We start from the raw sequence: 23,086 nt of genomic DNA on the forward strand, positions 1-23,086 counted from the left end.
ACAACCAGCGCCATCTTCTGCATCGAAATGTGAACAGGTGTTGTATCCATAGACATATATACTTATATTATATTTGTGAGAGACTTTACATTTTGAATATTATGGACTTTTGGAAGAAAGTATGCTCATTCATTCATAGGCTAAATATAAATCGCTATTTTATCATATTTGTCTTAAATCCAGCTCCATTATAGCAGGTAAAGCACATCCTGACAGCTTGGAGTATTACTGTCAGATACTGTTCCCCCTCTGTTCAATAGGAAAGGAGGCTCACAGGACTTATCTCTTCTGGGGAAAGAATTCAGCAGTATGAATTTGAAAGATGTGTGAGCGTCCTTTCATATTGAACAGAGGGGGAACAGTATCTGACAGCAATACTCCAAGCTGTCAGGATGCGTTCCCCCTGTTGTAAATGGTCAAATTTAATGATATCAGCCTGAAAATCGCAGGACTTATCTGTTGTGGGGAAAGAAGTCAGCAGTATGAATTTGAAAGATGTGTGAGCGTCCTTTCATATTGAACAGAGGGGGAACAGTATCTGACAGCAAGCTGTCAGGATGCGTTCCCCCTGTTGTAAATGGTCAAATTTAATGATATCAGCCTGAAAATCACAGGACTTATCTGTTGTGGGGAAAGAAGTCGGGAGTATGAATTTGAAAGATGTGTGAGCGTCCTTTCATATTGAACAGAGGGGGAACAGTATCTGACAGTAAATATGATAAAATGGTTACATATTGCACCTTTAATATTTGTAATCCTACAGCAGCTCTGTAGATCTTTCCTTTCCACCTTCCTCCAGGTCTACATTTGCAGGAACCCAAAAAGAATTGACAAACCTTGCTGAATAAATCTGAAATAAATTGAGTTGCCAGCTGGAAATGAAGGATCTCAGGCTCTTAAGACCTGAAAGAGAATCGCAGCAGATTAAAGTGTCTCCTGGTTTGTTCTCTTCCAACCAGTGCAGAGCCACGATGAGCACTACCACCGAGAAGACTCCCAGATAATTTGATTTCATCCAACAACTTTCTGGAACTGGAAATAAAATGCAGCTCCAGTTGCCTGATGTTCTTTATCATTTCACCCATCAGTATGTACATACTGAGAGTAGCGCTCTCATACATGAACTGAAAAAGCTGTTAACAGATTGACTTTCCCTCTCTCTGACCACCTAAACTCCACCATGTACATGTCTATCAGGGGTGTTAAGTGTGTCCATGACTCAGCCTCTGGAATCACCAGGCTACTGCTGGGCTCAGCTTGATATTAATAACCCCCAGGTCCTCTGCATATCTTTTGCACACACCCACCCAAAGCTTGCTATTTGTCCTCTGCCTCACGCTCAGCTCTCCTGCAACACCACTCGAGTGGGGTGTTGTTATTTAATTCCTTTGAGGTTAGCACAGCAGTTGGTCATTAACTGCGTCTTCTTAACATCTTCTGGCATCTCTCCCATGAGGAGCTGCAGGGCTTGGATGTCTAACTTTTCCAACAACACTGTCTTGGAGCTTGTGTTTGAGCTTTGAGTTTTTTGAGGCTGAACCATTGACTACACTGCTGTAATTAAGTGCGACCTTTTCTAAATTTCTATATATATCCTATTATGTGTCTGTGCCTTTATCTAGCAGTAAACTGTAATACATAATTATATTTCTGTCTGTCACTATAAAAAGTCAAACTCAATTCAAATTCACATGCGTCAATATGAGGATTGACTTACATCCTATAATTAGCTTTTGAATTAAAGACAGATCATTAAGTTGAAATGTAATAGCCAACACTAATTAACAGCTGCTTCGATTCTCAGTCAGTTATTGCTGGGCACGCCTCCATGACTTAATCCAGTGGGCCTTTGTGCTTTATTGAATCATCCTGTCGGTGTCCCCTCCACCTGCCGCATACTGTAGTGCACTGGTGTTTGCAGCTCAACCTCAGCTCAGCGCAGTCACTTGCCAGGACCGGGCACCATGAATTATAGATGAGGAACATTTTCAGAGATGAGTAATGCTGCTTCAGTGCACTGTACCCATAGCCAGACCCCCCTGTGTGTGTGTGTCTCTGTGTGTGGGGGTGATGGGGGAGACAAAAACAGAGGTAGAGATATTAAAAGTGTGGATGTGAAGCAGTCGGTCGAAAAAAGAGACTTATGTTCAGACATTGGGATGCAGATATGAACCCCCAGTGGAGCGGGGAGCAGAACTGCTGACTGTACGTTTAGAAACAGTGCTCCCCCTCTCAGACAATATGAAGCCAGCAGGGTGCGGATACCCGAACAGCATCCTTTAATCAAGCAGTGTGACTGCTCATAGCCGCCACACTGGCTCCTCTCACACCCCCAGACACTGAGAGCCACCTATCAAAAATAAACACGCATTGTCTCCCTTCCAGGCAAAACAACTGCCAATATGAAACGCTATATCTGACTGACTGCCTGGCTGCCGCTCTCCACCACCAGATTCTTCTTTGTTTCCAAAGACACTGGCAGACAAAAATAGACTCTTATGTGTCGGCTGCCATAAATCGCTGCTCCCAGCCTACCAACCAGCCAGCCAGCAAGCCCTCCTGGCAACTACAGTCATCTGCACTCCTCCTTTCTCTCCTCTATACCTTTATTGGATCCATATATCCTCAAGTCAGGCTGCGGATACTGATCTGTGCTTGTCAATACCTTTTCTCTAGTTAATTTTCTGCTTGGATGTATGTCCTTGTTGCTCTATTAGTCACCGTAGTCTGTGTGTTTCTCCCTCTCTCCCTCTCCCTGTCTGTATTGTTGTGCTTTTCATGTACTCTGATTTGTCCCTCCCTCTCGGTCCCTCCATCACTTTTGTTGCGCTTTCTCAAGAGTCCTCCCGATTTCTGTTTTTGTCAAATTTTCCTGCAGAACTGGAATGTACCGAAACCACGCCAAAGACACCAACAACAACTGCAGTAAACGGCTTCTAAGCGATCACAAGGTAGGCTTCATGTTTTATGGTCTCCACCTGCTGCTGTTTGTAGAACGGCTGACATGAGATACATTTTCACTCATATTGTGGCCGTATTGATTTGACTTTGTTCGTATTTTATAGGCGAATAAACTGATGTGTTCTTTACTATTATTACTATTATGTGGGGTTTTTTTCCAATGTGTGTGTGTGTATGTGTGTGTGTGTGTGTGTGTGTGTGTGTGTGTGTGTGTGTGTGTGTGTGTTTGTGTGTTACAGGAAAAGCTTATCCAGGCTATTAAAAGAATCAAGCACGAGGTTGATGAGTGCAGAGAGGCAGAGAGAGAGACGTACATAGAGTCGGTGGAAGTAGAGGTACCGTTGCTGCATTATTAATAATCCCTATCCTTTGCAGAAATACACTCTTTCATACACAATAATTTCAGTTTAAAACAAAATAAATGAGTACATTGTCACGTCTACACACTGTCTTTGTTGTCACACCCTTGTTCCTGTCCCGTCTTTCAGAGCAGTTTTGATACCCTGGAACGAGAAATCAGAGCCGAGTTTGAGAACCTCCATCGTTTCCTGGATGATGAGGAGTGTAAGGACCTGGAGCGACTGCGGAGGGAGAGACAGAAACAACTGAAGCAGCTGAAGGAAAGAGAGAAGAAAATAGCCGAGCAAGGGAGGGACCTGGAGAGAGCCATCACGGTGCTCAACAGCAAACTGGCTGAGGAGGACAGTCCGAAACTGCTCAAAGTGAGGAGGCTAAAAAAGGACTGTCACGGACGTTTGGCTCATTATTGGCTTGAATTTACTGTAGCTGTAAAAGGCAGGGGTGCGGTGATGGGGATGATGTAAACTGGAGGGTGAGCTGATGTGTGAGTGGGTACAGAGGAGGAGGTGGAGAATAGTTTGGCCTCCTTCCAAAAAACATTCTGGAAAGTTCTGTGCACAACGGCAGAGCCACACTTGGGTTCACCCAGAGCCACTGTCAGCTCTCTCTCGGGCCTGGAACAAAACATTACATACCTTACTTGTGATTGAAATAACTGTTTATAACTGTTCCCTCTGTTTGGACTCCTTGGAACGCAGAGCTGCTGGGAAACCATGTGACTCTGCAGGTTCCCAGAGCTGCAGTGCAACCCTGTTCTGCGCCTCTTCACCGGCACTTATTTGATCAATTATAGGCATTGATTGGCTAAACAGTTGACTTGCCTGCTTTTGCAGGTCAAAATCAATTTCTCATTTGAAAGTGAAAGGACAGAAGGCAGTCAATGCGTTGGTCAGCAAATAGGAACGGACAGTATAAGGCGGCCTGGCAGCCTGCATTTTGGGAGTCCAAACCAAGACGAATGTCACCGCCATCCTTTTTAAGCAAATACAACAAACTTTCCTAAACTGTCTCTCTCATTGCAGGAAATTCAAGATCTCATAAAAAGGCAAGTGTTCCATCAAACTAACTGTTTCCCCCACACCTCATTACTCCTGTGTATATGCACCCTTGGCACTTCTGCACATGAATCCATCTTCATAATCCTCACTGTGGTGTGACACTGCAATTCATCATTTGCTCCTCCCCTCTTCCCATTTTGTCCAAGCAGGTCTCAGGTCAGCTTCGTTCCTCCAGCGGAGGTGGACACTGAGGTGCGCTCCGGTCAGTTTGTGGGGCCCATACAGTACAGGATATGGAAGCACATGAAAAGCTGCCTTTACCCAAGTATGTTCATGTATCTAATTTGACAGAACACATGCAAAACAACAACAAAGCTCACCTTACTTAATCTCTACTTGCCTACAGATATTACATCAGTGACCTTTGACCCCGACACAGCCCACCCTAAGCTGTCCCTGTCCGAGTCTTGCACCTCAGTGTGGTTTGAGGAGGATAAGGACACGACGGATTGCCAGCCCAACCCACGGCGCTTCCATTATTATTACTGCGTGTTTGGCCGTCAGGGCTTCACCACAGGGCGACACTACTGGGAGGTGGAGGTGGGGCATAAGACAGCATGGAGGTTGGGAGTGGCACAAGATGATGTTCCAAGAGGGGAGACGACTGCTACGGGAACCTCCGGTGGCCTCTGGACCCTGGCCCTGAAGGGAGGATCTGTCTTGGCCTGCACCGATCCGAAGCCCACCAAGGTCAACGTATCTGTCCGTCTTGTCCGCATCGGTGTGTTCTTAGACTGTGAAAAGGAGGAGGTGTCTTTCTATAATGCTATTACCATGGCGCCAATCTATACCTTCACAATGGAAACGGTCATGGTTCCTCTGTTCCCCTTCTATAATCCATGTGACACAGATGATGGGAATAACACGGCCGCACTTAAGATCTTTAACCCTTCGCTATGATAAGTAGTACGTACCAGTACGACTCTTATATTTGTGGAATTATTATCACATTTCAAGCTGAAAACATTGGCTAAACAAGCGTGTATTTGTACTTGCTGCATTCAACCACGCATCAAAGTATCCACACACACGCACAACCTCACAAACACTGGACTGTTTCGGTCATAAATCAGTTCAGAAGTTAGACCACTCCCACTGGCATGCCTCCTTTTAGTCTGTTGGCATGAGCACACACACACACACACACACACACACACACCCTTGACCTCCCTGCCAAGTTTCAGCCTCCTATAGGGCAAAAACTGTGGCTGCCAAAGTGTGGACTGACCTTTTGATGATCAATTAAAGGGGTTCTGGTGAACTTCTGTGTTGTGCCATTTCAGGGAAAAATGTCATACATTCACTAGTTCCAGCTTCTCCAATTGAAAGATGAACTGCTTTTCTTTTATCTGTTGTTGAAATAAACAGAATATTTTTGGGTTTGGAACAAAACAAAACATTTGAAGACACTGCCTCCAATTTTAGGGAAGTCATGATGAACATTTTTCATTATTTTCTTTCGTGTTATAGACAAAACAATTGATTAAAATAATAATAATAATAATAATGGTTAGTCGCACCCCTTATTAGTATACAATGTTTTTATAATTTACTGAGGAGGTGTTGTAAATAGAGGAAGTCTACATTAAATACATTTGTTTTAATGTTCTGTTACTGTGATTGCTTGAATGCTTGAATGCTTTAGAGTTTGAGGAAATAAATGTGGTGAAATATGATGCTTCAAATATATCCTGAGCTAATGTATGTATGTATTTATAAGTGTAGAGGAAAACAAAGCACGAGGAAGGTTGTAATTTGCAGCCAGCCTGGAGCTTCAGAGTCTATGACAGGTGCTAACAGCATTATGCTGTTACCTTTGGCCTGTTTATAAATATCTCTGCTGTCCCTGCTCTGCGCTGATGTGTCCTGGCGAGGTTCTGGCCGCTCAAAACAAGTGGGATTAATGGCACGCACGGCCTGAAGGGTGAGAAAGTGGCGCGTGACACTGAGAACAACTGATGGCTGACATTGAGTGAGATGACTCACTGCGAGATGGGATGGACAGCTCTGAGACAGAACTGTCCTTCTGTAAGTGTGTTGCTCTGAGAAAACAAAGACAGCAGGACAGCAAATGTCATAATCGCTTGTTTATTCTTAGTATTCCTTTAGACATGAAATAAAGAAAAAACTAGTCTTCTTTACAAAACATCTGTGTGAAGTGTTGTGCAAAAAGGGAGTACAGAGAGAACATGTGGGATGTCACACCACACCAAGGCCAGAACAGCAGAAGTAAACAGAGAGGATCAGGGCAGAGACAACTCACATAGTGCAGGAAGTGCCAGTGGTATTGAAAGTAGTGGTTCCTGTTAGTGGGTTATCAGAAGTGGGTAAGAAACTAGAATCCCTCTGGCACCAGTTAGATGTAATTACTCCAATCCCACTAGACTGACCCCTCTTTGAGATGCTGGTAACATGTAAACCAAAGGCTTCCCCTGCCCACCACACACTATCTGCCTCTCTCACTCTGAGTGGCTTGGTATTACAATCGCTGACAATATACAGAAGTGGTGGTGCACGAAAATGCTGTTTTAGCAGTCCCTCATCAATTGCTTGCCACAACATAACCCTGAGGGTTAGCCACACAATGCTCCGTCATTCATCTGCTGCTATCATGAATTCACTCACATACTCTGAACCGTGTCTTGATAAATGAAATGGAAAACACCCTCGCTTACAAATAGAGCACGCTCATCATTCCTTATGCTACTCAGAATCCTCTTGGAAACCAGTCTTCATACAATAAGTCACATATCTTCTACACATAAGCATGTCATAGGCCAGTCAGTGGTGTGCAAACGGCTTTCAACACCTGTGAATACCTAGCGAGATAAAGGTGCCATTAGGAGTGTCGGCTAATGCCAGAAAACAGGCCAACTATCCACTACATGTTTTTAGGCACTAAACAAAGACAGGACTCACTCAGACATCTCAAAGTTACAATATCTTTTACAATATTTCGTGGCTTCAAACACATTCACACTCATGACTTGAACACAGCACTTGTTTTCTTCACATTGCGAGACAATTTAAGCAGGCACATGAATACCTTACTCACGACAGATGGAGAAGCACACGTAAAGCACAGTTGTTTCATTCTGTACAAACTGCATATGCATAGACTATATCGGCAAACACAGTCATAAATCATTCACACTCGTACATTATGTGCATAATACAAACACAGAAATCCCAAACACACAGTGAGGGTCACATTAAAACACCACTCCTCTGGTCACACACACAGACACAACTTCAGGACAATAAAATGTCGTGGGCATGCTGCAGTCAATGCTTTAAGTGACACAGGTTAAACAGCTTAATACAACATGTAAATACTGTGAGAGATACTGTATGCTGTGGGTATCATCAGGTTGGAATGGCAATAACAGCAGATAATTGATCTAAAAAGATCTAATATAGTTTTGATAGATTTTTTTTTTACAATATTTGGTTGTTAAATTAGTTCAAGACGTTAGTGATTATTAGTGTTTATAGTACATAGTAATGTATGTGTATATATTTTATATTCTGGATTTAATGTTGGTGAGAAATTTAAATTAGTTTACTTTTTTATTTTTAAGTATAATACAACAACCGTTCTATACACTAAAAACATTCAGCCTTAAGGGGGTTAAACTGGCGTACACATGCAATATTTACAAGGCTGGAATGTGTGTGTCAGGTTTGTGTGTCTGTGTGTGTGCGTATATACTGAATGTATAAAGAAAATTTTTAGTAATGCCAAAATGGGTTTGTGGTTCCTTCAAAGATCCAGGCAAGAAATTAGGCATATTCAGTGTTTTACATTATAATGCATTTGTCCATGTGTAATACAGTTGACTATCTGATACTGTCTATTTAACATCGAGGCCCCTTTAATTTTTTTTGTTTGTTTTAGTTTATATATCATGTTTAATAATCTTTGTATCAAATCTGACATCTAAACCTATGTTGTCTTATGGCTTTTTTAAAACGCTGACATATCGCTTGATATTAATCTGTCTGTAAGAAAAATCGATTAGTTTAGGAAAGCTACCAAGAAAGGGCAGTTGGTTGTAGACGGATGTACTGCTTACAATTTTCCTACATTTCATTTAATTGAATTTTCATGGCTGCCATTTTGTGCTTCTCTAAAAAATCCAAAATGCTTTTTGTTGATTTCAGTGGTCATTGGTTTCCTAGTGGTCGGTTAAAACATGAGGTAGAGACATGCATTTTGTAACACTACAATTTTTCTGCACACCTCCTCTGTACCATACAAGAGCTTCAGCTAAGATGAATTTGTGTTGACTTAACATCCACATATCTCCAAACTCACGTAGAACAGCTCTGGACAGACGATGTTGTGGCATTGATAAAGGCCTCTAAGGAGTATTTTGGAGAGTTAAGCATGCTAGGCATAAATGATCAACCAGATGCCAAACTTCAGACGATCAAAGTTCACAAGTACTTAAAGCAACACCATGTCACTGTTTTACTGGCATCTCTACAATGCCTTCCGAACGCCTCATCTGGTCTGTATGACTTGGATGGGCAGTTATGGTCTCCTCTACTACACACCACCACTATGTTGGTGAAACTGGATATGGAGAAAATGTTTTCTGGTTTTCCTTCTTATGATCTGAGGCAACTCTGCCTCTGTGTGTTGATTTACTGTATTTCCTGATGGATAGATTGCTTTACTTGCTGCTTAAGTCAATCCTAATTGTAGCCACGGTTAGCGAGTTAGCTCAGATAGCCGGACTGAACTGAGTGTTCGTGTTTACACAACTAGCACAGGAGTTTTGGACCACCGGTAGGAGGAGGTCTTCAGGTCCGAAACAGGGAATGTGCACCAAAACCAGAGAGCAGGCAACGGAACTGGACTCAGCAGCCTCAACGGACATCTTGACATAGCTGAAAAGACCGAATAGGATGTTGACAGACAACACTAACATGAGAAAAGGGGATGCCAATTTGCAAAAAAATCCAATGTTGCTTTAAGTAATTAGAAATGCCTAGCAAGGGAAAGGAGAGAAAGAAGGAAGGGAAATAGAAAGGATCAAAGAATGAATGAAAGACAAAAGGAGAGCCTGAAAGTAGTCAAGACGTGGAAAATGAAAAGAAAAAAACAAAGAAACTCACAAACATGTTCTTTTTGAATTTACCAGACACTTTCATTCAGTATTTCACCTTTTGAAAAGCCCAACGTACAGCGGGTATATGGTGGTCCCATTAAGCGTCTGAAGCCTAATAAACTTTCAGATTTTAATAGAGCCGTCCAGATTAAAGACAGTGAAGTAGTCAATCCGAACTTTCACGATCAGGCTGCAAAACAGGTTAATCATCTGAGATATCCACAGAGAATCTCAATCTGAGAAGCTTTAAATAGTGGGGTTAGTAGTATTAGTATGTTTTCATGTGTGGTTAAAGTTGTGCAAAACTTATCTTTGTTTTCTATATGTGATAATGTATTGCACATGTTTCTGAAGCCAGAGGACTGGCACAAGCGTATAACACCCACAATTAAGCTATGTACAAAATGCCAACAACATAAGCGTCATTTATGTGATCGAAAGGGCTTTCATTAAATGTCCAATAAAAAGGCAAGAGGAAGGTTTGGCTGAAAATTTCATGCAGTTTGTCTGTTTTATCCACATGCTGATAGAGGAACGACCATTTAGATGGGAAACGACAGTTAGTTAAAGGTATACTACGCAGGATTTTTCAGTTGCTATTTGTAAACACACCATTCAGAGTTGGTCCCTCCGCCCCGCCACTATGGTCAACACAGGGAGAGAGCAGCGGTGGACTAGCAAGCTAGATAGTGAATGACGAGAGGGAGCAGCGTTAGCAAGAACAAAGCAGCGAAAACGTTCTTTTCTAATATCTCCGCACTATCCTCCAGATTATGTGTGGATGCAACCAAAAGTGCACACTTCACTTCTCTCTGTGCTTGTGTGTGAGTAGCTCAGCCCTGTCCTCGGTAAGACAGAGCAGAGAGCAGAGGAGAGAGACGGAGACAGCAATGTAACCTGGTTGCAATGTTTTTATAGAGTCAACCTGGATGCTGTTATTGGCTGGGAGCTACACACCACTGCCCAAAAGTTGACGCCCAGAAACATCCTCCACAGGGCAAAATACTTACTAAAATAATTACTAAAATGTACCCTGCCCTTTATGGAGCAGGGTGTATGTAGATACAGACACCGCCACACACTTTTAATGGGTTGTGATAATTGAGAGGGATTACTTTTGTATGAGTCTATGCATTGTTTTTTGATAAAATCCTGCATAGCATACCTTTAAGGTCAACAAAGAGCGACTGGTATGTTCTTGTTTCAATGAATTGTAAACCTTTCAGGCTACCTCAATATGTTAGAAAAGACCTTATGTGGAGTTTTATTTGTAAACTCTGCAAGGATTTAATTTGCAGTCGGACCGTTTTACCAAAAAATTAGGCGGCAAGGTGTATACAACTAAAACGTTTAACAATCAACAGGCCACATTTGTTGTGTGGAGTTGTTCAGAATCAGAAAGTCTCAAAAGTTATGTGTTAGTTATTGACAAGTGAGATACCGTTATCAAGATAATACTGTGTTCAGGCATTAGACATGTTAAACCAAAGTCCTCGCCCCAGTTTCAGTGGTTTCTTCATTATTTGGTAGGGGGGTGTTCGATTGTCTACAGTGGTGGTAGATGGAGAAAATCTGTAGGGCTTCCCTTGGATTTTTATGGGGTCAGTTCTCAGGTGGTGGTGGTTGAATCCTCAGCCACAGTGCCGTCTTTGCTGGCCTCCAGTGCGGCACCACTGGATTTCAGCTCCACTTCAGGGGTTTTAGGGGGAGCAGCTTTTGGAGTCGAGCCTCCGATAATATCAGCATGATCTGGGCTTGGTTTGGAATCCGGACCTGGCTCAGGTGTACCGTTGGTAATGGGTTCTGGTGTGGTTGGTTTGGGGGTCTCAGGTGTGGGGGTCAGGGCACTCTTACTTTCAGGTGTTGGAGTGGTGGCTTTAGGAACAGCTGGTTTAGGCTCCGGGCTTGGGATAGGTGAAGGTTTAGGATCAGCAGGCTTTGGATCAGCTGGACTTAGTGAAGCCTTAGGTTCAGGGCTGGGGGCTGGGCTGAGCTTAACATCGGCTGGTTGGGATATTTCCAACTTTGCTTCTACTGGCTGATCAGGGGTTTTCTTGGTCTCAAGCGCTGGGGATGTTTTAGTCTCAGCTACTGGACTTGGCTTTATTTCTATAGCTGGTGGAGCGCTTGGCATGGCCTCAGCAGCAGATGGTGGACTTGGTTTAGTTTCAGGGACAACAGGGAGGGTTACAGCCACAGACTCGGAGGTTGCATCAGGGGCATCGGTGTCAGTGTCCAGTGGGAGGGCGGTGTTGAAGCCAACGCCAGAATCACTGGTCTCTAGGTTACCTATCCCAACCTCCTTAGAGGAAACCTCCAGACCCTGAGTTCAAACAGACAGCAAGGTAAGTTGTTTCAACAACACGACAATTCAAAATGCTTTTCAAAATAAAGAAAAAGACAGGATAAAACAGACATACAAGGCAATAGAACGGGCATACAAATAGGATTTAAGAAGAGTAAAACAAAATAGAAGACAATAATAAGCTAAAACAGGAGGATAAAAGTCAGAGTGCAGTTATAGTGCAGTGCAAGAGAGGAGTAAACTCTCCCAGTAATTATAACTAATTCAATAAAAGGCAGTGGCAAACAGAAAAGCTTTAAGGTTTGATTTAAAAGAACTGAGGGTTGGAGCAGACCTCAGGTGTTCTGGGAGTTTGTTCCAGTAACAGTATGTGGTGCAGAAAACTGAATGCTGCTTCTCCGTATTTAGTTTTGACTCCGGGGACATTAAGCAGACCTGTCCCAGAAGACCTGAGAGGTCTGTACGGTTCATAACATAGCAGCAGGTCAGAGATGTATTTTGGACCTTTAAACCATTCAGGGCTTTATCAACCAATAACAACAATTCTCTGTCACACAGGAAGCCACTGCAAAGATCTGAGACCTGGACTGATGTGATCCACTTTGTTGATCTTAGTGAGGACTCTAGCAGCAGCGTTCTGAATATGCTGCAGCTGTCTGAACGCAGAAAACAGCATAAACATGGAGACATTATTAAAACCTCTCAAAGACTCAGTTTGAAGAACAGAAATAAGACATGATCTCACTTTAATATCCACCTCAGTGCTCTGAGACTTCTCGGTAGTGTCTGCCTGGGAATGCTTGGATTCCTCACTGAGTTTGGTGATGTTCTTGACCACCTGTGAAGATGCACAGGAAATAATATTCACTTATTATAGTAGGACAACAATATCATCATCATCATCACCACATTGTCAGTTTTCCCTCCAACCTGTCTGAAGGCCTCTCCCTCATCCTCTTTGCCAGCGTTCTGGGCAAGCTTCTCCAAGGCAGCGGCCCTCTTGGCCCTCTTCTTCACTTTGATCAAGCAGGACAGCAGACAAACCAGCAGAAGGAAAACCAGCAGGCCCAACAGGGCAATGATGGCCACATATAGCGACTCCAGCTTGTAGGCTGCATGTAGGCATGGTGGGAAAGGGGAGAGAGGGACAGGAGTGGGAGAGTAAATAATTCAACTGACCTTTTATTGGCGTGTTGAAATTCCAGTGCATTACTACAGTAGACAAAACACAGGGATTATGCTTTCTCTCTCAGCTATCAAACAACTATTTTGGCACTAGACTTTCCTGTACCATCAGCAGCTATCACAACATAATATACTGTATATATCGTTGAGCCAAAAATCTAAAATGTCAAAAAAAAATGCAACAGTTAACTTTGTATTAAAATGAGATCTATTATTTAAGCATATTTCACACAAAAAATTTAAGCATTTGAGTAACTAAACATTAATATTCAGATACTTTCTGTAAATTATTCATCCAAATATTTGAGAATAGAGTGATCATACCGATCATTTTCAACAACTACAATTATTAACATTATACTTCTTCATCATCAACAACAACTTAAGAAACTGAGTAAGTTTTTGTGGTACCTAAGTTATTATAAAATTCATTTAAAAACTACTACTTCACTTCACTACTAACACTGAGTACATGTTAGTTTTTTGAGTGCATTTGCCCGATCCCCATCCTTACGTAGGACTTCCAGGTGGACGCTGGACACAGTGAATCCCAGTATGTCAGTAATTTTGAACAGGCCATCATCTGAACCCCTGACCTGATCCAGAAAAACCAATGAACCCTCCATAGAGAGACGTTCCTCGAGACCCAGTTCAGCTCGAGCCTGGAATGAAAAGACGATAACACATTGATACCCCTAACTTAAAAAAACTGAACAGGAAGATACATATAACTTTAATGAACAATGCAATAAAGGAATTAACACAAAAATCAACGTTAACTGTTAAAAGACTGAAGTTAATCAACAGCACGAAATGCAACAATTGTAGCTGAATATGAAATCTATCATTACCTGGCCATATCATTTGTTTAATTTAAATGCATTTTCGTGCATTTCATAATGTAAATACGGTACATAATTTATTTAATCACAAGCTGTAAATAACCAACAATAGAAAAGAGAGGCTGTTCAAAGAGGACTTATATGCAACCTATAGTAATATCAGCCGCCCTTGTTTAGTGATTTAAAAGTTAAAGCCCTTTTCTCTGCCGGAGAAAATAAATAATCACAACAGTGATGACACTACACAAGAAATAAGAGGCTCCAGTTACATCTGTAAATTTTCCTTTTTCCAGCAGCAGACGGGTTATTTTATCAGAGTCTGGGGTGTAGTAGAGGTCCACCAAGGAGCTGTTGAGTATCAGGTTGATCTTCAGTTTTTTGGCGTACGGCACTTTCAGAAAGTTTTGGTGCTCTGAGACACAGACAGACAGAGAAGAAGGAAGGACGTACATTAAATACATGGCTGCTCTCTTTACAGGCCAATGGATCATCTAAAATGCATTAGCCTGCTGGAGCCCATTAACGTTGGGTCTTTAAAAAGCCATTATGATAGACAAGAGGAGCGTTATAACTAGGAAGGAAACAACAACAACAACATCCTGATGGAAAGGCTGGTCAGTTAAAACAGGTCAAGCATCGAAGAGGAAAAAATATTGTCTGACATCTTCATTTTGTGCTCACACCTTTGACGTTGAGACACACTTTCTTTTGGATGTGACCGTCGAGATCTCTGACAGTGTAGCTTCCTTCATCTGCACCTGTGACGGCACTGAGGGTGACCTGGCGCTCGCTGACGCTGATTCGACCCTGGTAGCCATCCCTGGACATCCCAGTGCTGGTCAGCAGCACCAAAGCAGGTCTGCGAGAGGAAAAGTCAAAGAGGATGAACTTTCCTCAACATTTTCCGAGCCATGTGTCAGAGTGGATATACATCATGCTAGGAAAATGTCATTACAGATTCACTTGGGTTAAAATATCAGTGTAATTGTGCTGACGCTACCTTGACGTCTGGTTGGCCTCCACAGCAATGGGCCTATACTCCAGGGTGATGGGAGGAGTCACCCCTAACAGCAGAATATCGAAGTCGCCGCCATATTTAATGCTCTGCTCGATGGAGCAATCTAAACGGTCAAAGCAAGGGGGTAAAAAGAACAAGGTTAATTACAGTGGGCAGGAAACTGGTATTTAAGCAGAAAGAAGTGAAGGAAATGAGAGAGTGAGGGAGAGAGAGAGAGAAAAATGAGGACTTAAAATGAGAGAAAGGACAGATAGGGGTGAGGAGGAGAGAGGAAGAGGCCTGACAGATGTGGCAAAAAGGGGGACAGATTGCAGAGAAAAGAGTAGTGATCCAAAAATATCAGGGGAGCTCAAATGAAAGGGTAGGGAAACAAACCGAAAGGACAGTAAAGACAAGATAAAGACAAGAAAACAGCAGGGAGGAAAGGAGAAAGGAGTGGGTTGGTGGTTAAAGAGCTGCATAATTACTGCCTGGCAGCTCCGGCGTGCTCTCACACAAACACACACACAAGCACACACACACACACACATCTCTGAATCACCTCACAGCACATTTCTGCCTCCATATGGCACATCTTCCAAATATTGCTACGCTACAGTCGCCTTTATCCATGCTGGGTTTGAGCCCACTCCTCCCTTTGCATGTTTGAATCACTCCATCCTTCTCTCACGTCTGTTTGTGTTTGTGTGTCTAATCTCATCAGAATTACTAGTCAGAGTCCAAAGTCAACATTGCTGCAACTCGTAACACTCCGAGGACAAACAGGATGTGTAACTGAGAGGTTTACCGGCTGCTGACTGCGTGATTAGAGCGGGAGAAATGTCAGCTCCTACGCTACCCTGACTCTGACTCCAGATCAGATATAAGAGGCTTATTCTTCATCCTGTGGTTGTCGCTCTGATGTCATCCAGAGGTGGAGGAATGTGAAAAGGCTCCAAGTAAAAGTCAAAATACATTGAAAGTATTATTTTGTCCTAACCCTAACCCTAACCCAGTAATAAAATGTACTCTGAGTATCTAAAGTAGTCTTCAAGTATTCAATGCAGATAACTGGCCTCCCTGAAGTCAAAGTATTTAATATCACATTATTGGGATATAAAAGCATTTAACTTCTGTAGTTTGTTGAGGTGGGGCTAATTTTAACTATGTTATGTCCTGTTAGGTGGTTTAATCCATAACAACATATCATAGTTTTCAAGATTTTAATGTGAGCTAAGTAAAATTTGAACAATAAGCTGTCAAATGAATATAGTGAAATAAAAATCACATCATTTTCTTCTGATATGTCATGGATTAAAAGTACCTCAGTTCAAAGGTACTTAGTTACATTCCACCACTAATGTAACCCATTAGACATTTGAAATTAGAGCTGAAATGATAATAGATTAAACCATTAGTCCATCTTCATAAATATATTGGTGTCAAATATATATATATTATATATATATATATTTGTAATTTGAATTATCTTTAAAGTCATTTTCAAAGCAAAAATGCCCCAAATTCACAGGTTCCAGCTTCTTAAAGGTACATTTAATTTAAATACCTTTTGGTTTTGGACCAATATCCCCCAAAGATGTCTGTTGTGCTGGACATTTTCCACTATTTTTCTATTTCATAGATATAAATGCTATTAAATGTAAAGTTTATTATGTGGACTTGTAACTTGATCATTTAGTATCAATCGAATCCATGAATCCAAAAGGAACTTGTGCTAATATGAATGTAAAGGTGCTCAAAGCAAGTAAGGAGCAGCAAATCACCAGAGTAACCACTAACTGCTTCTAACTGTAGCCGCTGCTAGCTCAGTTAGCTGTGCAGCTAGTCGTCGGGACTGGTTGCTCGGGGACCAGATGTGTGTTGGTGTTTACACCACTAATACAGGAGCTTTTGAATGGGATGGGCTGGGGCTAGCTGGTTAGCATGCTAACTTCTCTGCAAAACAATAAATGTCATAACATTAAAAATATTACTTCTTCTATTTTAGTAAAATGTTAAATGTTTTTATCTAAGTTCTTACATATTGCCCCTTTAAGTTTGAAGAATTTAAGTCTTCCAGCTGATTTTAAATTGGAGTTTTGATTTGAAATTCCCATAAGTTAATTTAGTCTAGTATATTTTATTTTGTATTATTTTAGTGTATTTTGGTTTATTTTATTTTATTTTAGTTTAGTTTCTTTCACCAAGGAGATTGTGTTTGCATGTGTGTCCAATGGTTGGTTGGTTTGTCAGCAGGATTACACAAAAACTACTGAACGGATTTCCACTAAACTTGGATGGAGGATGGGTCTCAGTCCAAAATAGACCTCCTTAAACTTTGGTGCAGATCTGGAAAAAGGGACGGATTCAGGATATTTTTCGCACTTTCTTTAAAATTGCGAGATAGGGCGAGATTTTAGTCAATTTTTCAGGGAATACAGGATCTTGAAGAAAAAAATCAGGTGTATTTAAGTATCTATGAGTAAGCACAATTTGATGCTGATCTAAATAAAAATCCAGATTCAGATATTTGATATTGGATTAGGATTGATTGAATTAAAGTGGACTGTTGGGCCATAGTGGAGGTATGCGCTCTACTGAGTGTCAATCTAGTTTAGTTATTTATTTGACATGGACAAAACAAAACCATTAGTGCTCTAAATTAAAACCACGCCAAAGCACCAGATGCACTGTACTTAGTGTTCATAGCGAAACACAACTTTCTGCCTGTGATGTCATCCAGTACCTCGGACTATGAGCGTGATGCGTTTGATGTCCTCTGGGTCGTCTGGATTCTTCACAGTGTACACTCCCTCGTCCCCCTCACCAACAGCATCTACGACGAGGTGGCTGAGGTGGCGGTTGAGTTTGGCCCGAGTGTTGTGCGGGGCGCCTTCCCGCATCAGGACCACATCGGGCGACCGCGGAGCAGACCTGTTGCGAAACGTGACCTCCAAGTTGAGTGAGGGCAGCATGATGTGGAAATCCTCCCCGTGGAACAAGGTCCTGGACTCCTCATTGACTGGATTATATGGTGGCAGAAGATGGGGGAAGCATTGTAAAACACATAAGAGGTCAAGAAAGGTTCATATTTTATAATTGATGAGATAACTTAGAATTATGTATGATGCACTGGTGCACCAAGTCTTACCTTTCACAGGGGCAGAAAGAGCTGTAAACAATAACGAAGAAAATATCAATTAAAAGTGAAAACTATAATGCAAAATTGCAATACAGTGTCTGAGTCCTTTTCTTCTCTACTCAAACAGAAATGTTATTGTTTTTCTACCTGTAGGGCTTTTTTCTTACATATTCCTCTGGATGACTGAGCAGATTGTCTATTAGGCAAATTGAGCACCATCAAACTTAACTACTAAATAAAACATTGCTTCCTGAGAAAGTAAAAATGCCAAGAAAGACAGTTTCCATATAAGCAGATCACTGTTAGCGGGAACAGCATCACTCATTTTTCTTAACATACCTGAGGCGAGCAGAAAGCCGAAGACGATCACACTGACTGTCGCCATCTTGGCTGATTCTTTTGTCTCTAGAAATAAAACAGGATGATGTATGTTGTCAAAGAAAGTCAACATTATAAACATTATTGTATTGCCTTTTTATTTTTTTACATACAGTATATCACTCTTTTTTTTACTTCAACCTGTTTGGTTCCCTTCAGGATGTATGCAGGTGACAGATCATGCTTGACCTTGTTGCTTATTTACAGTGGAGCTGCTGCATGACATCATCCCTGGATGATGTCACCCTGTGATGACTGAAGCATCCGCTGAGGCACAAAACTGACACTGAAAGTGTGCTTTAGTCTTTCTTTGTTTGATTTTGTTGTTTTGCTTTCTTCCAAAGCAGGCAGTCACTTTTAATTTGAAAGGAACACTAAAGGTTTGTCTTCTGTGACTGCGCTGTGACTGCTGCTGTTGTTCAATATTGGCTGAGAAATACAATTAAAACCTTCCTTGCTCAAATCCTCAGATCACCACCGAAATGTAATCAGTTGTTCGTTAAATCAAGGTCGATATAAGCACCAAATAGAAATATGAAGATTTCCTGCTGATATATGTGCCAAGACACTCAAACTCAAATTTAAAGTTCAAAATATTCCTCATAGTTTAGACATTTTCTCATAAAGATTCAAGAAGGACATAAGTCTCTTCCACAGCAGGAGAGCACACTTTTACTTTAAAAAGTCTTTGCTTAGGTGAGCTTCAAACAAACGTCCAAAACAAGAAAGAGAACAGGGCAAAAATATGATTTTCCACAAGACTCTGTGAAGGTTTCTGAGGCGAATCCTGATTAATTGCAGCACTGACGGGATATTGATGATGCGAATGGCTTTTTTTTTCCTGTGCTGAGACATCAGAGGCCACACATCAAGGGGTTGGACCAAAAGAAACTTTCCTGTGGTTTTCATTTTAAAAGCCCAGGAGGGGAGCAGGAGGAAACACCTGCAGTGCTCACAGTCAGACAGCATGCAGTCAAGGTTATCTGTACACCACAAAGGGTCCTTCTTTCTTTCTCTTTTCGTTCTTTTGCTCTTTCTTTCTCTCATCTTGTCCTGTATACGTTCTTTAAGCTGCATTAAGAATTCAATTAGGCTATCTAATCAGCTTAAAAATCTAAAAAAAACCTCCCCTGAAGATCTGCAGAGAATCTTGCAGTCCCCATTAATTCAATTTATCTGCCATTTCCTGGAGATTATTATTGGACATCAGATATAAAAAACAGCCAGTGGTGCAACTTAAGTGGAGAAAGCTCTTTATAATTTATAATACCTGAGCTCAGTTTAAAATCAGGGCCACGCTTAGATTTATGGGTCAAATTTAGTGTTGTTTAAAGGCCGCACCAAGACGGACTGATGTCTTAAATTTGCCTTTCCTTTTAAGTGTATGTGCATGTTTACAGGGCCATCTGGCTTTGGATCAGTGACAGGGATTGTCTATTGATTATGTGCCTGAATTTAAACAAAGGAATAATTCATGAATCTTAAAGATTGTAGTGACGACTCGCTCTGTTTCCAACAGGAAATGTCCAGAATGAGAAGCGCTGCAGGCTGAATCTGTTTTCCCACAAGACACTTTCTGAGAAGAATCGTGATGAATCTGTACACAGAGGGGATTACGCTGATATGAACTGAAGCAGCACATCGAGAGAGTTTGCGATAAAAAGACGTTTTGCTGCTGTTTTTCATTTACAAAGCCCAGGAGGGGCCCGGGAGGGAACACCTGCAGTGCTCGCAGTCACACTTTGCAGCAGCTAATAAACATGCAGTAAAGATTAAAGTGTCTCAAAATAAGACGTCTTACTCCGGCTGGAGATGATGAGGCACTAAGCCGTCCTCACACGTCTTTCCTGCGTGCCTGCCACCTGTCTGTCTTTGTGTAATGAACATACTTTAGAAAGAGCAACAGCAGAGAGGCCCTTTTCTCTGTTTCTTTGATGAAAATAATTAACATTTCACAGTGTCATAATCTGACAACCACATTTGCTGTTTCGCAGACGGCTTCGTACAACCCTCTGCATTGTATCTTCCTCATCCGCGTGCCACAATCCGGGCAGAGAGCCTAAAAGCCCACTGATTTTATTGTATCTGAAACAAAATATGGAACAAAGCTGCGTCACGCAGAACAGTGTCTCTTGGCAAACACACCAGTAGCGTCCTTTGCTACAGTCATCTCTATAACTCAAATTACACTGTAATTGTATTACTGCAGTGCCCATCCTTGTTTCGGGAATGTTTTGCCTTCATATAATGCTTTGAACTCTCATCTGAGGCCACTGCATCGTAAACTGATCATACCTTCCAACTAAAACACAACAAGACTGTTGACCCCTGTAGCTGTCAGCGTCTAATTAATAGGCTACAGCCATGTGAGATGCAGGATTGGCTGGCTCTGAAGAAAAAGACAAAAGTGAACCGTATCCATCTGTCACAGCAGTAGGCCCTGTGGAGTCACCACAATCTGCTGTTTCCATGCGAGATCTGTGAAGCAAGAAATCTAAAATCTCCTTCATTTGGAGCATTTGAGGCCAAATCAGGGGCCGCCTCGCTGAGCACAAACATGCAAACACATGAAAACACATGCAATAAGATATCTTTATATTCACACACTGTCCTTTGGGCTGTAACCCATGAGCACACATGCCATCTGGTATTCTCCCCTCACTCGCTCTCCCTTCACTTAGCTTCACTCAAGTCTTTATTTTCTTCTCCATTCTTTCATCCCTGATTTCTCCCCTTTTCTCACTTCTGTCACCATTCTCTCACCATCATCACGACCCGGATCAAGCCTGCCTGTCCTCCTCTGCTGCCTTCCTTAACTTTCTATGCCGCTGTGTGACAGCTCTGTATCATCTCTCGCCTTCTCTCCACCACATCTTGTCTTCTCAGTTTGACTCGGCTCCCTATCTCACTGCATCGCCGTCATTTACCCTTTTTCGTCCTGTGTTTCTCGCAGGATCTCTTTCTCTTTTTATTATGTCTCTTTCATCCTTCTCCTCCTCCTTATCTTATATAATCCAAGCCAGTGCATCCCACTCTGAAATCAAAGCCCGTGCCTGTGTTCCTTCTAAACTCCAAACTCGCTACTTACTGGAAGGACAGACAGGTCTTTGTCCACGGGGCTTTAAAGAGGCGGATATGCATTCAATGACTGCAGATGTGGGGACCCTACAAAGCAACCTCTGTGCCTTCACCCTTCATCATTTCTCTTTCATTTTCACTTTACTCCATTTCTTTGCGCAAGTGATGATGAGGAGAGATCACACTGCGTGGGGTGAGGTCTGGCATGTTAGAAGAGAGCACAAACATTAACAGATGCACAAGTCGAACCCTCTTCTCAGAGCACTGGACATTTATAAATCATGAGGCATCAGAAAGAAAACAAATGATTGCTGCATCAACAGACACATGTGAAAATGGCTGAATGTTTACTTTGCTGTAGCTGCAGCACTTGCAAACAAATATGCATTGCTGCTAAACTTCAGATTTTCAAATATAGGGATCCAAAATGTCTCCCAACGTCTAGACAGAATCCAAATCATTTCTAAAATGCATCTTCGATAAGAAGCCTGCAGCAGCTGACAACCTATTTTCCCTCCAAAGCTGGCTGCAGTGAACTAAAGGATAAGACAGGTTTCCACCATATTGCTTGCACCTGTCAGATTCATTAAAATCACTGGACATGAGGGAGGAGGAGCAGGGGAGTGGAGGGGCCTCGGAGCAGTGTGCAGTATTGACAAACACACTGTGATGACAGCACGGACGATGTGGGATTCATTCTCGGTACGGATGAGATTATAATGCGGCCGTTGCTCTCGTGTGGCTGGGCCTTCATGCAGCTCTGGCCACAGTCACTGAGCAGCACACTGCAGGCGGAGGCAACATACAGCCCGAGAGCCTTCAGGCCGGAGCCTCCTGTCAGATAATGGATGCTCTTAAGTGTTAACAGTACAGAACATTTAGCCTTTTGGACCAGATAACCTCCTTATAAAAAGAGATACTAGCTTTAGAAGGATACAATAAGAGGACTATTAAATAAAACATATCATTTTCTTATAATATTCATTACAATACAAATTGCAAGAGTGATAACAGTTTATTTTCTCATGTTTTCAATCCAGATGGACTATAGGCTGAACACACCTGCTTAAATTCAAGCCTCTGTAAGGCAGTGAGACACACCTGACATCATCTCGCATCCTACAAAATAAAACTGCATTATATTCTTAAGCACCTGGGTCCAACCAGGAGGCTGGGATTAACATGAGTCTAATGAAGGCGAGGCTCCATCACCCATCAGCGTTCAGTCATTAAACATATCTTCACACCTCAATCCCACACTGACAGCATTATGTGTTAGGTGATAAAACCTCACGGCTCAAAGTCTGATCAGCTCACCTCCGGGCTGGGACAGCCGACAAGCGCATCAACCGAAAAACTGCAGAATTTAACCCGTCACGCACCAGTCAGATGTAGGACAAACACACGCATGTTAGGTAAAGAAAGATTCCGCGCGCCGCACGCTCACCCACCTTTAATTGGCCGTGTCGGAGCTCGCGGTGCAGTCAGCGAGGATGTCGGGATGCTGTTCAGAGGTGAAAATGTGCGCGGTTGCTGCCTGTTTGCTCCCTCGTCGTCTCCCTCCCTCTCAACCTCGCCCCCCTCAAGAGCAGCACTTCACGACTCGGGCTCAACATTTGGAAGATGTTCAGAATATGTCGGGCTCTGCTCGCACTCGGAACCA

General features: G+C 42.2%; 2 protein-coding genes across 5 annotated transcripts; one reads left to right on the forward strand and one right to left on the reverse strand.

The window, feature by feature from the left end:
- Positions 1-11: 11 nt before the first annotated feature.
- LOC311259221 (zinc-binding protein A33) lies at positions 12-8,325 on the forward strand. Of its 3 annotated transcripts, XM_084356209.1 has the most exons (8): positions 12-37; positions 960-1,087; positions 2,879-2,951; positions 3,201-3,296; positions 3,450-3,683; positions 4,344-4,366; positions 4,529-4,644; positions 4,726-8,325. In XM_084356209.1, exons 2-8 carry the CDS (start codon positions 1,044-1,046, stop codon positions 5,277-5,279), a joined length of 1,140 nt encoding a protein of 379 aa, XP_084212335.1. In that variant the 5' UTR covers positions 12-37; positions 960-1,043; the 3' UTR covers positions 5,280-8,325. The 3 variants fall into 3 exon arrangements, with proteins under 3 accessions (XP_084212335.1, XP_084212336.1, XP_084212337.1); XM_084356210.1 differs by lacking the exon at positions 12-37 and having other exon boundaries at positions 948-1,087; XM_084356211.1 differs by lacking the exons at positions 12-37; positions 960-1,087 and adding an exon at positions 2,676-2,694.
- LOC311259220 (uncharacterized protein) lies at positions 6,452-23,086 on the reverse strand. 2 transcript variants are annotated; one of them, XM_084356208.1, is made up of 11 exons: positions 22,875-23,086; positions 18,307-18,372; positions 17,977-17,997; positions 17,572-17,847; positions 14,829-14,949; positions 14,512-14,687; positions 14,098-14,240; positions 13,501-13,648; positions 12,732-12,913; positions 12,559-12,639; positions 6,452-11,819 (listed from the first exon to the last, which is right to left on the reverse strand). In XM_084356208.1, the coding sequence occupies exons 2-11, from the start codon at positions 18,350-18,352 to the stop codon at positions 11,106-11,108; spliced, it is 1,908 nt and encodes a 635-aa protein (XP_084212334.1). In that variant the 5' UTR covers positions 18,353-18,372; positions 22,875-23,086; the 3' UTR covers positions 6,452-11,105. The 2 variants fall into 2 exon arrangements, with proteins under 2 accessions (XP_084212334.1, XP_084212333.1); XM_084356207.1 differs by having other exon boundaries at positions 12,547-12,639; positions 22,875-23,085.

Source organism: Pagrus pagrus (genome assembly GCF_965226575.1).
Source record: "Pagrus pagrus genome assembly, chromosome: 7".
Taxonomy (NCBI): domain Eukaryota; kingdom Metazoa; phylum Chordata; class Actinopteri; order Spariformes; family Sparidae; genus Pagrus; species Pagrus pagrus.